This window comes from Pithys albifrons, chromosome 3 (genome assembly GCF_047495875.1).
Source record: "Pithys albifrons albifrons isolate INPA30051 chromosome 3, PitAlb_v1, whole genome shotgun sequence".
NCBI lineage: Eukaryota > Metazoa > Chordata > Aves > Passeriformes > Thamnophilidae > Pithys > Pithys albifrons.
In genome coordinates, this window is record NC_092460.1 from 46,455,474 (window position 1) to 46,468,162 (window position 12,689).

Here is a 12,689-nt window from a genome sequence, read left to right on the forward strand (position 1 = left end):
AGGCACAAAATCATTTCAGCAGGAAATGTCAGGTCTGTGCACACACAGGGCAGATGATGGTGCTTTGAGTGCATGCACTTAAATGACAGAAAATTTTATTTTTTTATATATTTTTACAAGACCTGTCTCTAAAAAAATAGAAATTATTTCACTTTATTATACATGTAACAGGAAATTCTGCCTTAGACTGTATGTTCCTGCATGTTCTGAAATGTGTTTTTAGGTCTTAGAAGGTCTTTAGGTTTCAGGGAAAATCTGGGAGGTTTCCCTCACCCCACAAATAGAAGAGAAGAACACAGTCATCAAAATATCCTGCAGCAAACAGGTGGGTCATGAACAAGGAGTTAAATTCAGACTCCCAACCTGTGGAGCTGCTGGATCAAGCAACTCAGGAACAGCCATTGCAGGAAAATATTGGAGCATTCTTGTAAAAAAGCATTGATCATATTACTTTTAATTTTATTTTAAGTTTAGTGCCTCATCAATATCATCTAAATCCAGTTGTTGAACCATTAAAGCACTTTGTGGGTGGAGCAGGTTAGAATTTGAGTTCCATTTTTATAGCTGTGTGGGTCCAGTTGCACCAACCCCAAGCCATCTTATACTGATATAGATCTTGTTTGTCTTTTTTTCAGGTGGACAGGCTGTGTAGGAGCATGGACACAAGGAGAATCCAGCCACAACACACCCTGCACTGCTTTAGGTCTTCTCATGAGAACCAGCAAACCTTTAGGACCTGTGCAAGCTCTTTTTTGGCTATTTCTGCTTGGACCAATAAGATTTATTTTAATATTTATTAATTAAAACCACGGGGTGTAATCTTCATTTTCTCCTGTATTCTGAAGAGATCACACAAGAAGAGACAGAATGGCTGCAAACAGGCTTTGAAGCTGCACTGAAAGAAGTGACTTCCTTTCTTTTTGATGTTTCTCAGCCTTCCTCAGAGCCATAACACAGTGTGTGTGACTTCTGGAGGCAGGCAAAGCTACCACAGGATGCAACCCACTGTTTCAAAGCTGCTCTTCCCATAGCTCAGAGGGACCAGCTCCTCAATGGATGTCACATATGCAGACGTGGCAATGCTGCCGAGGGAAAGGCCACACGTTCCTTCCCGGAAACCAGTTCCAGGTAAAACATCTCCTCCTCCCCTGCGAGGACACTGTTTGCTTTCTGTCCCTCTCTCTCTCTTTCCTGTTTAATATTGTAATTGGATAAAACTAGAAGAATGTTATAAATGCTGCATGAAGAAGTCATGGGAAGGGTGAAAAGTTGGAAATAATTGTAGAGATCCTTGTGAGATGCAAGTCAGCAAAGCTACTCCTAAGCCATCACTACTAAGGAGAAGTGGCTCTGACCTGGTCCTTGCATTAAGAAAAAGAATGAGAAGAAAAAGAATGAGAAAGCAAAGGAATGAGAAGAAAAAGTCTTCGTTTTTGAACAATGGGCATAATATTTCTTTTTAAATAAACAACATGATCCAAACAATGCAGCGACCAAATTACTACCCAGCCCAAAATTCAGATCAATGTGTTTCACATTGTGTTTGTGGAAAAGGACTAGTAAATTAACTAGTAAACCAGAGAACTAGTGGCAGTTGACAGTGCAGGCACTGCCACTGAAGGAAGCACTGAATGACTCCTAAAACCTTCCTGCTCTTTCTCTTTAATTTTCCAGTGGGTTTCAGAATTATCAGTCTCTGATCCCTTCAAATATTTGTAACAAATTAAGTCAATATTCAGGCTAAGGAGATGATTTAAACTTAACAAATTAAGTCAATATTCAGGCTAAGGAGATGATTGAAACTATTTTATTTTTAGAGAGGTAACATTTCTACTAGGAAAAAATAATGACATTTTTTCATGAAAGCGTTTGGACGAAATTCTGCATCACAGCAAATATGAATAACAACTTCTCACTATGAGAAAATAGGCAATGCTGGTAGTGGATATTTTCATCCTTTCAAGGGTCATTAGTAATTAATGTATTTATAATCACTTAAGGAACAACATTGTGTAATGAGCATTTTGAAGATGTTCTAGTTATGTAGATCAATAGTGATGATGATGCTCTGAATACATGCACTTAAGTGACAGAAAATTGTATTTTTACAAGACCTGTCTCTAAAAAAATAGAAATTATTTCACTTTATCATACATGTGACAGGAAATTCTACCTTAGACTGTATGTTCCTGCATCCTTGGATGTTGTTTCTAGTGCTGTAAACTGTGCAACACAAAGCACAGAGGATTTTACCCAGTATCGAAAATGATAGAATTTATTTGTAAAGAGAGACAGACATCAAATCTTGATTAGAGGACATCCAAAAATACCCCTTGATCATGAAGTCCAAAGGAAGGGTTTGCATTCGAACAGACCAGGCTTTAATTTCCATTGAAATTTTTCATTAACATCTGGATGGTTCTTGTTAAACTTTGTCAAGCAGATTTTAACCCTCAGTATTTTTCCAGTATTTGGGAGAACTCCAAGAAACTCTGCACCATTTGACCAAACGAAATCCCTTTTTCATGGATCAGGAAAAGCTGAAGGAAGGGACTTTCATTCTCAAATCCAGATTTTACATAAGTAAAGCACACTAAAGAACACTGGCACAGGGAAATAATTGCCATCAAGGAAATATTTCTAGCATGCTCTATATTGATATGAGGTCCAGTACTGCTTGATACTATTTGGTGCTTTTTCCACTTGTGTCAGTGAACAAAAATACAATTGCTAATGAAATTGGAACATAACAGAAATGTTAATAAAGCAATAAATAAAGGCAGCCCTGTAAGTTCAAGCCCAGTCAAACAATATGTGTTGGAGTGTAATCAGATATAGGAGTGGGGGAAGCTGATACTTGGAGTTACAAACAGTGAAGGAAAGATTATTTCAGTGATTTATGTCTCCATATAACAAGAATAACCAAGACTTGTAGTAATATAAGTTGTGGTAATACTTATAGCAATACAATATGTGGACCTCTGGTGCCCATGTTTTTTAAAGGAGATGGAAACACTGGAGTATGAACAGAAAAACATGCACAAAAATAATGAGCATTTTTGAGAAGTTCAATATTTCAAAGCAAGAGGACACTGGGAAATTATTTGATTGTTCTGGTCAGTAACTTCCTGTGAGAAAACACTGAGGGTTAAAATCTGTTTGACAAAGTTTAACAAGAACCATCCAGATGTTAATAAAAAATTTCAATGGAAATTAAAGCCTGGCCTGTTCGAATGCAATCCCTTCCTTTGGACTTCATGATCAAGGGGTATTTTTGGATGTCCTCTAATCAAGATTTGATGTCTGTCTCTCTTTACAAATAAATTCTATCATTTTCGATACTGGGTAAAATCCTCTGTGCTTTGTGTTGCACAAGTTACAGCACTAGAAACAACATCCATGGATGCAGGAACATACAGTCTAAGGTAGAATTTCCTGTTACATGTATAATAGAGTGAAATAATTTCTATTTTTTCTATTTTTTTAGAGACAGGTCTTGTAAAAATACATAACAATACAATTTTCTGTCACTTAAGTGCATGTATTCAGAGCACTATCATCACTATTGATCTACATAACTAGAACATGCTCAAAATGCTCATTACACAATGTTGTTCCTTAAGTGATTATAAATACATTAATTACTAATGACCCTTGAAAGGATGAAAATATCCACTACCAGCATTGCCTATTTTCTCATAGTGAGAAGTTGTTATTCATATTTGCTGTGATGCAGAATTTCATCCAAACACTTTCACGAAAAAATGTCATTATTTTTTCCAAGTAGTAGAAATGTTACTTCTTTTAAAAAATAAAATAGTTTCAATCATCTCCTTAGCCTGAATATTGACTTAATTTGTTAAGTTTAAATCATCTCCTTAGCCTGAATATTGACTTAATTTGTTACAAATCTGTGAAGGGATCAGAGACTGATAATTCTGAAACCCACTGGAAAATTAAAGAGAAAGAGCAGGAAGGTTTTAGGAGTCATTCAGTGCTTCCTTCAGTGGCATTGCCTGCACTGTCAACTGCCACTAGTTCTCTGGTTTACTAGTTAATTTACTAGTCCTTTTCCACAAACACAACGTGAAACACATTGATCTGAATTTTGTTTTTATCTCAAAGTCTATTCAATGCATTTTTTGAGAATAAAGGAAAAGAGATAAAAAACCACTGGTGGAACAGCTGCAGAGAATGCGTAATTTTGTAGTGTAATGATAAGGAAAACTCACTCATGGAAAAATATTGGGATAAACTTGATAGACTAGAACTTTCCTTAGCAGAAAATCAAACCAAGAAGAGTTCAACTCTACCAACAAATCAGCCAACAAGTAGTTGTAGCCTGCTATTAGTTGTCCCCTTTAGTTTCTTTTTCCCCTCCTCAACCTCCTCTTCACCAGGTCCACCTCCTGCTGGATCACCTCCAGCTTCCACCAGTCCCCCCCTGAATGGAGTGGCCACAATGGACAACCTGCCAGGACCACTCCCTGCCTGCACATCCACCAAGCAGAAGCTTACGCTAAATAGAGATGTTTTTCTGCACCTGACACAGAGGAATGAAGTGAAATTTCAGTCTTACTAAGTGACAGAGATCTCCTCCCACTGCCAGGGCTCCTTGTTGCTGAATTAGGGAAGGGTGTGGAAGCATCTGGCAAAATTAAGGTTATGTGGTGTTTTAAAACCACTTGCTGACTTCTGAGGGCTTCACATGCAAATAATCATGTGCCAAAACACACTGGTAGAGAAGGAATATTTTTTTTTCAATATTTGGCTTATATGTATAATTTTTTTTCTTACTGACTTAGAAATATTCTTTAAAGGAATAGATTTTTATTTGAGAAATAAATTATTTAATAACAGTATCAGATTGTCTAAAGTACATAGTCTAGAAGTGCATTTAAAAGTTTAAAAGCCACTGCTGTTCTTTGAAAATCATTTACATTCTAAGAAGAAAAACTTTTCTGGGCATATGTTTTTGAGAACAGTGAAACAGAATTATCAAATTTTCTGTAGTTCATGGAACCAATGCATTGAAATAAAGCAAACAACCAAGCGTGTTAGCTCAGGTTCTCTAGAGCACAGAATATCTCACCTGTATGAGCAAACCTTGTCTGCCAATCAGGTCCTCAGTGTTTTTGTTACTGTAAAATGTCTCCACACTTCAGCAATCCTTGTATCAAATGCTGCTTCATTGTAGCCTAAGGAGACTCTCTTCTTCTGCCAAGTTTTCCCCTGATCAGTGAGATTTTATACAACACAAGATCCTTCTTTTTAAAAGCCCCAGTGATCACAAGCTAAAGCAGTAGCACAGGAGCTTATTCTTGAATCCCAGAATCCTAGACTATTCTGAGTTGAAAAGGACCCGCAAGGATCATTGAGTCCAACTCTTAAGTCAAGGGCCCATACAGGGGATTGAACCCATGACCTTGGCATTATTACAGCCAAGTTTTAACCAACTGAGCTAATCTCAGGGTCTTTAATTCTGATTGATAAAATCTCTCCATTTATGGAAAGAAGAAAACTAACTGCAAGCCTTTAATTCTGATTGATAAAATCTCTCCATTTATGGAAAGAAGAAAACTAACTGCAAGCCAAAACTGAATATATGCTCAGAAAGAATCCATGTGACTCTACCCCACACCATCTACCTTAATGCCTTTTCTGGTTTTGTTTTGGCAATGTGCGTCTGGAAAAGGATGCCTTCAGCCACCAGGCCCATTCCTCTGCTGCTACAGGCACCACGTGGCATCCTGGCACAAACACTCCCAAGTCAGGAATGCCCCAAGAATCACCTTCCTGCAGGAGCATTTTGCTTTGTCATCTCTCTGCTCCACAAAGCAGTCACAGCTCTGATGCCCCTCAAGCCTTCTGAGGTGGCTTAGCAACAGGTGGGATGTTTGCTATTGGTGGTATCCAGGTCTTATCTATGCTTCAGTCTGTTTGTCTGTCCAGCCACACAGGACCCAAAGATGATGGAGAGGGTTTTACTTCCCGACAGCAGCAGGAAACCATAAGTCATCATCTTACCTGTTGTTTCCTAGAAAAAAAGAAAAAGTTGAGCAAACAGCTGTGGAAACACATGCCCCTTTTCATACAGACTCACTCTTCTACGTAACCCTTTAATGTTTCCACACCTAATGACCTGCACAACCACAAATGTCAGCATTTCTCTCCTCCTCACAGGAAGCACCATCACATACGCCGAGCTGCGCGTGAAGCCGAAACCCAAAGGCAACAGCAGACCAGAGGCTTCCTCTTCTGGTAGTGTATTTTAGCTGTTTTGTTTGGGTTGCTAATTATAGATTTAGTCTTTCCTATTGCCCAACAGTAAAACCTGCTATCAAGTCTTTATGTTCACTCTCTCAAGAAAAAGCTGATTTATTGCTTCATCCGGTGGGGGTTTTTTTTCCGCTGGTTTCTCAGGCTACAAATTCTCCTTGTAAAAACAACCTTGAAAAGCATTTAAAATCTGTTTTTAAAAAAATACCTTTGTGCCCTACATCGAAAATTTAGCAAAACAGAGCAAAATTCCACATTTTTTCAGGAACTCTCCTGTAAGTGCCTCTGCAGGAATAGTCACAGGGACTGGCTTTGGGAGCAGGGTAGCCTCAGCTCTCCATGAGCTGTCGGTGCACTGATGATTTCCACCCTTCCTGTACTGATGGACATGCCAGGCAAGGTCAGGCCCTCAGAAAGAGCAACATTGCAACATCTATCCCAGCAGCCAGAGGATGGGGCAGTTGCTCATCTCACACAGGCAAGGTCAGGAAAACAGAGGTTGTGACAGTGCAACTCTGTGTCTGGTGGAACTGACACCTTGACCCCAAACTTCCTCGGGTTCTGCCTCTCCCTGAGTGTTTCACTCTCAGGAGATGATGAAAGTCAAAGAGCTGGAGAGATGTTTAGATGAAATTCCCTGTGCCATGGTGCCTTCTTTGTGCATTCAGGGAAGTTGGCTTTGAGCCTCAAGACAGGCACATTAATACTTCAGAACAGAGAGGAGGAACATACCAAAGACCATCCCTGACACCACAGCCCAGCCCCAACACCACAGACCATCCCAGACACCACATCCCATCCCTGACACCACAGCCCAGCCCTGACACCACAGACCATCCCTGACACCATAAACCATCCCTGACACCACAGACCATCCCAAACACCACAGACCATCCCTGACAACATAGACCATCCCTGACACCATAGACCATCCCTGACACCACAGCCCAGCCCTGACACCACAGACCATCCCAGACACCACATCCCATCCCTGACACCACAGCCCAGCCCTGACACCACAGACCATCCCTGACACCATAAACCATCCCTGACACCACAGACCATCCCAAACACCACAGACCATCCCTGACAACATAGACCATCCCTGACACCATAGACCATCCCTGACACCACAGCCCATCCCTGACACCACAGCCCATCCCTGACAACACAGCCCAGCCCTGACACCACAGCCCAGCCCTGACACCATAAACCATCCCTGACACCATAGACCATCTCTGATACCACAGATCATCCCTGACACCAGAGCCCATCCCTGACACCAGAGCCCATCCCTGACACCACAGCCCATCCCTGACACCAGAGCCCAGCCCTGACACCAGAGCCCAGCCCTGACAACACAGCCCAGCCCTGACACCACAGCCCAGCCCTGACACCATAAACCATCCCTGACACCATAGACCATCTCTGATACCACAGATCATCCCTGACACCACAGCCCATCCCTGACACCAGAGCCCATCCCTGACACCACAGCCCATCCCAAACACCACCGACCATCCCTGATACTATAAACCATTGCTGACACCACAGATCATCCAAACACCACAGACCATCCCTGACACCACAGACCATCCCAAACACCATAGACCATCTCTGACACCACAGACCATCCCTGACACCACAGCCCATCCCTGATACCTTCCCTGAACTGATCTGCAGGGTCTTGTAGGTTGTGGGTGGGTAGGTGGGAGGAGGCAACATTCAAGTAGAGTAACTCAAAGGAGAAAGAGAGAATTCCTAATGGAATGCTTGAAAGGCACTTGCTCTATCTGACAAAATATTTTGATTTCACTCACATGTATGCAAAATGAATGCAAATTTTTAACAAGTAAAATATTCCTATATCCTTCAAACACCAGACTGATTTTAAGCAGATGATTTCTCTGCTGTTTCCAACTGGCCTATATACAGGTGATGCTAATTTTAATAATGCCAAGACCTTAATCTGCTCTTCCTCCTGCCTCCCTCCAGGCTGCCAACACAGGTGCTCAGCCTGGTTCTATGTGGCACTGGTCCTGGCAGTCCTTGTGCTCATCCTGCTTGGAATCACAGCCATACAAGCTAAGCAATGTGAGTAGATCCTCCCACCCATTTCACCTCTGCATTGCAGACATGGTTAAAACTCACAAGCTGGAGGAAAAAACTCCCTTAGTGTAGCACTAAAGATGTCAACACACAAATATAGGAAATGAGAGCCTGGAGTGAGAGGACAAGGGGGGAATGGCTTTAAACTGAAAGTAGGTTTAGATTGGATATTAGGAAGAAATTATTCCCTGTGAGGGTGGGGAGGCCCTGGCACAGGTTGCCCAGAGAAGCTGCCCCATCCCTGCAAGTGTCCAAGGCCAGGTTGGACAGGGTTTGGAGCAACCTGGGAAGGTGTCCCTGCCCATGGCAGGGGGGTGGATTGAGGTGATCCTTAAGGTCCCTTCCAACCCATGCCATGACATGAACATCTCCTTCTTGGCAGGCCTTTGCCAAGCAGTTTTATCCACTGAATATGTTCATTATTGACTGTACCAGCCAATGGACAAACACACACACAGACGCATCCTCACATTCTCAGTCCAGCACTGCATACAAAGACTACATGTCCTCATCCTTGTTGTTAACCATAATCTCTCTCTTCTGTTTTCTTTTTTCTTTCTTTTTTTTTCTTTTTTTTCTTTTTTTTTTCTTTGGGTTGCTCAAGTTTCGAAGGGCAGAGTAGGAGAATCTGGAAGTTTGTCCCACTATGGTCTGAATAGCACCACCAGCAATAATATTTCTTCAGAGAAGACCATCTCTGCAGTGCTCCTGAAACAGCTCATGGAGGAACTGTGTGAAGATGGACAGGGTAAGCCAAGTTACACCTTTCCCAGCACAGAGGACATTTTGTATGTCACATTCCTGTTGCCCCTGTTCCCATTTCTCTGACATTCTGCAGTTTATGGGAACTCATTGGCACTACCCAGGGAGCCTCGTGTTCCTGCAGAGAAGTGATAACAGAATCCAAATTAACATTTTAATGGCAATAGTTCTGCTCCTCTTTTGATACAAGGTTTCTGGTAAGTTCTTTACATTTTTTTTCTGCCAGGAGCTGTCAGAAATACCATATATTGTAGATTCTCCCCTTGTCCTGAAGAACACTTTCCACACAACAATTGTTCACAAACAGGGGAAGGAATTCAGCTTTTCTATCCATTTGCAAGGATCAAGCATGGGAAGAACTTCCTGGTCTGCTGCTGGCAAACAACGTGTTTTTTTGAGGGCTGATCATAATGCTGTTCCTTTGAAACTTTAGAGGAAGCCAAGACAGAAGATATGGGGGATGTTCCTCCCAGATGCTCTGCATGAAATGGGAAGTAGACCTGGGAACAGCACTGTTCCACTTATTCAACACAGTTCCTTTTCCAGCCTCATGGAGACAGTTCGAGCGTCATCTGCATGCCTGGTCACATCGTATGTCAAATCCACACATTCCACATCCTGTCACATCCCACAGGGGCCCTTCACAAGGGCTCAATGTGGGAGGACAAAAAGTTTCTTTGCCGCCCTCTAGGTCTTCCCAGTGCTCTCCAAGGAGCAGCTGCCTGGGGAGGTGGAGAGAGAGCCCAGGGATGTGCCAGTGGAAGAGCAGATGTGGCAAGGGAGAGGGAAGCTGAGGGCACAAGTGGCACTGGAGCCTTCAAACCTCTCTCCACACATGGAAAATACACATTTGGGAGTGTGGAATGGCCACTTTTGCAGGAGCCAGCCAGGCACATGAGCATAAAATGCCACAAGGCAACTGGAACAAGCCATGGTAGGAACTTACGGTTCCCTCTCTCCACCCACAGGAACAACATGTGAGCTGTGTCCCCCTGGGTGGCAGCTGCACAGGGGAAGATGTTACTACTTCTCTGAGGAGACCAGAAGTTGGGATGACAGCCAGAAAAAGTGCCTGGCCAGGAAATCCCACCTTCTTGTCATTGACGATGGAATCGAGATGGTGAGTCTTGCAGGAGCTCCGAAAACGTGACAGGCATCTGCCTTAGCCAAGCATTTCCCCAGGGGAAAAGGGTTCAGGTGTCAGGTGTACCTGCAAGAACCCCATCAATGGCAAAGCAGCTGACTCTCCATGGACAGGAACTGGTTTTGGGAGTGTCAACAGAGTGGAGCTGAAGAGAAGAAGCACAAGAGAGGGAAAGTGTGGGTGCCAGAGTAGTTTTGACTGGGAGGAGGAAATGCTGGGGACTTTTCACCCATTTCTATTGTCTCTGGAGAGAGGTCTGATTCAGACACTAAATAGAAATTGAAACAGGCAAACCTCCTTTTGCTTTGGAAAAATGAATGGCAAGGTAGCATTGAATGATTCTTTGGAGAAACCCATGATTTCCTGAGGAACAGGTCTCTGACCTGAAACACCAGGATTTGCAAACTGTCTCATTAGGGTGAGGGGCATCACTGGTTTTTTTGTCTGCTTTTTGACAGCTACCAGGAGGCTCATCGGCCTGAACTGAAACTCTGGCTGATCATTAGTGTCTGGGCTGTTGGAATGGGTTGCTTTCCAGGGTCTAGCTCCCTGCCCTTGCTCTCCATGTGAGGGATCAAAAGCTGTGCCTGAGACAGGACAGTGCCCTGGGCATGGCTCTTCTGCCACGTAAGATGCTTCTACTCTTTCCACAGGAATTTATAGACAATAAAGAGAAAGATCCCAAATACATCTGGATTGGGTTGAAGCCTCGAGACAAGAAGAAACGATGGAGTTCAGTTGAAGATCAGAGAGTGAAAGCACATAGGTGATGGTTTGTGGGGGGAGTGACCATGTGCCATGTGCTGCCTGCCTGTCCCATAGTGTGGCTGCTGGGATCTGTGCAACCCAAGGGTACTCCAGCATTGTGGCTACATCTGGAGGTTCCTCATCCTTCTTACACTCTTGGTCCCAAAAATCCAACCCTCTTGAGCCAGCAGGCCCCGCTGGGGGTGCCCATCCCACCTATTCGTGACTGCTGTGCTTCAAGCTCAACATGAGCCAAGAGTGTGCCCAGGTGGCCAAGAAGGCCAATGGGATCCTGGCCTGGATCAAAACTAGCGTGGCCAGCAGGCCCAGGGCAGTGACCCTTCCCCTGGACTCTGTCTTGGGGAGGCCACACCATGAGTGTTGTGTTCAGTTCAGGGCCCCTCGGTTCAAGAAAGAGATTGAGGGGCTGGAGCGGGCCCAGAGAAGAGCAACGCGGCTGGAGAAGGGACTGGAGCACAAGTGCTGTGGGGAGAGGCTGAGGGAGCTGGGGGTGTTTAGCCTGGAGAAGAGGAGGCTCAGAGGTGACCTCAGCACTGTCTGGAACTCCCTGAAGGGAAGTTCTGGCCAGGTGGGGGTTGGTCTCTTCTCACAGGCACTCAGCAACAGGACAAGGGGGCATGGGCTCAAACTCTGCCAGGGGAAATTGGAGTTGGAGATCAGAAAAAACTTCTTTGCAGAGAGAGTGCTCAGGCATTGGAATGGGCTGCCCAGAGAGGGGGTGGATTCCCCATCCCTGGAGGTTTTTCAGCTGAGCTTGGCCGTGGCACTGAGTGCCATGATCTGGTAAAGGGACTGGAGTTGGCCCAAGGGTTGGACTTGATGATCTCGGAGGTCTTTTCCAACCCAATTGATTCTATGATTCTGTGATAAGTTGGTTACCAAAAGGGCATCACCCCACCCACTCACCAGTGTTGTTAACCAGTACTAGACTAAAGCTGACAACTCACTGCATTCCTTTTGTTCTCTCAGCAGGACAGCTCTAAAAAGAACTGAGACCCACAGGAGCTGTCCTGTTTACAGAAGGAAAAATGTGATCCAAGAAGACAACTGCCAGACCTTAAAGAAGTGGATCTGTAAGAAGAATGCAACTTTGCTGGTGCTCTGAACCAAGTTTCCAGAGCTTTTCTATCAGAAGACCCATTTTACTGATGAACCAACTTGTGATGTAACTAATGTTAATGAGACTCGCATGGAAATTTGCATTTTGCTGTTCTGTGCTCCCTAAGAAGTCAGAAGTCACCAGGTGTCAGTCACAGGAGTGCAAGTTGGCACGTGTGGATTTGGGGGTGCTGAACATCCAACATGGACAGATTTGGGAGCACTTGCCCCCAGGAAAGGGCAGAGGGGAAGGAGAGGGACGAGCACTGTGCAGGTGACCTGTGTGATGTGCAGGAAAGGTGGCACCTGCAGAGGCTGAAGAGGGAGCCCTCCTGTCATACACATCCTTCAGGCAGCTGCTGAGCTGAGGACTTTTTATTTGGGTTTCAGTATTTTAGTGTTTTCTGAAGTTTGTGGGGTTTTTTGTTGTTTTTTTTTTCTGTTTGTTTGTTCGGGGTTTTTTCTTGTTGATTTTTTAATTTTTGGGGTTTTTTTTTGCTTGGTTGGTTGTTGTCATTTTTATTTTTTA

At 43.7% G+C, this 12,689-nt stretch overlaps 1 protein-coding gene across 1 annotated transcript; it reads left to right on the forward strand.

Annotated features, from left to right (window-relative positions):
• The first annotated feature begins 1,052 nt into the window (after positions 1-1,052).
• LOC139670220 (killer cell lectin-like receptor subfamily F member 1) lies at positions 1,053-12,639 on the forward strand. The gene is made up of 7 exons (XM_071551652.1): positions 1,053-1,128; positions 6,184-6,261; positions 8,275-8,373; positions 8,993-9,136; positions 10,119-10,270; positions 10,948-11,060; positions 12,035-12,639. Exons 1-7 carry the CDS (start codon positions 1,053-1,055, stop codon positions 12,165-12,167), a joined length of 795 nt encoding a protein of 264 aa, XP_071407753.1. The 3' UTR covers positions 12,168-12,639.
• Positions 12,640-12,689: the final 50 nt, after the last annotated feature.

What these genes read in the sequence shown, in the direction of transcription:
- LOC139670220 (XM_071551652.1), top strand. Translation starts at nt 1,053, where the DNA reads ATGGATGTCACATATGCAGACGTGGCAATGCTGCCGAGGGAAAGGCCA. An exon ending in TTCCCGGAAACCAGTTCCAG is followed by an intron (nt 1,129 to 6,183) that starts GTAAAACATCTC and finishes TCCTCCTCACAG; the next exon opens with GAAGCACCATCACATACGCC. An exon ending in TTGACGATGGAATCGAGATG is followed by an intron (nt 10,271 to 10,947) that starts GTGAGTCTTGCA and finishes CTCTTTCCACAG; the next exon opens with GAATTTATAGACAATAAAGA.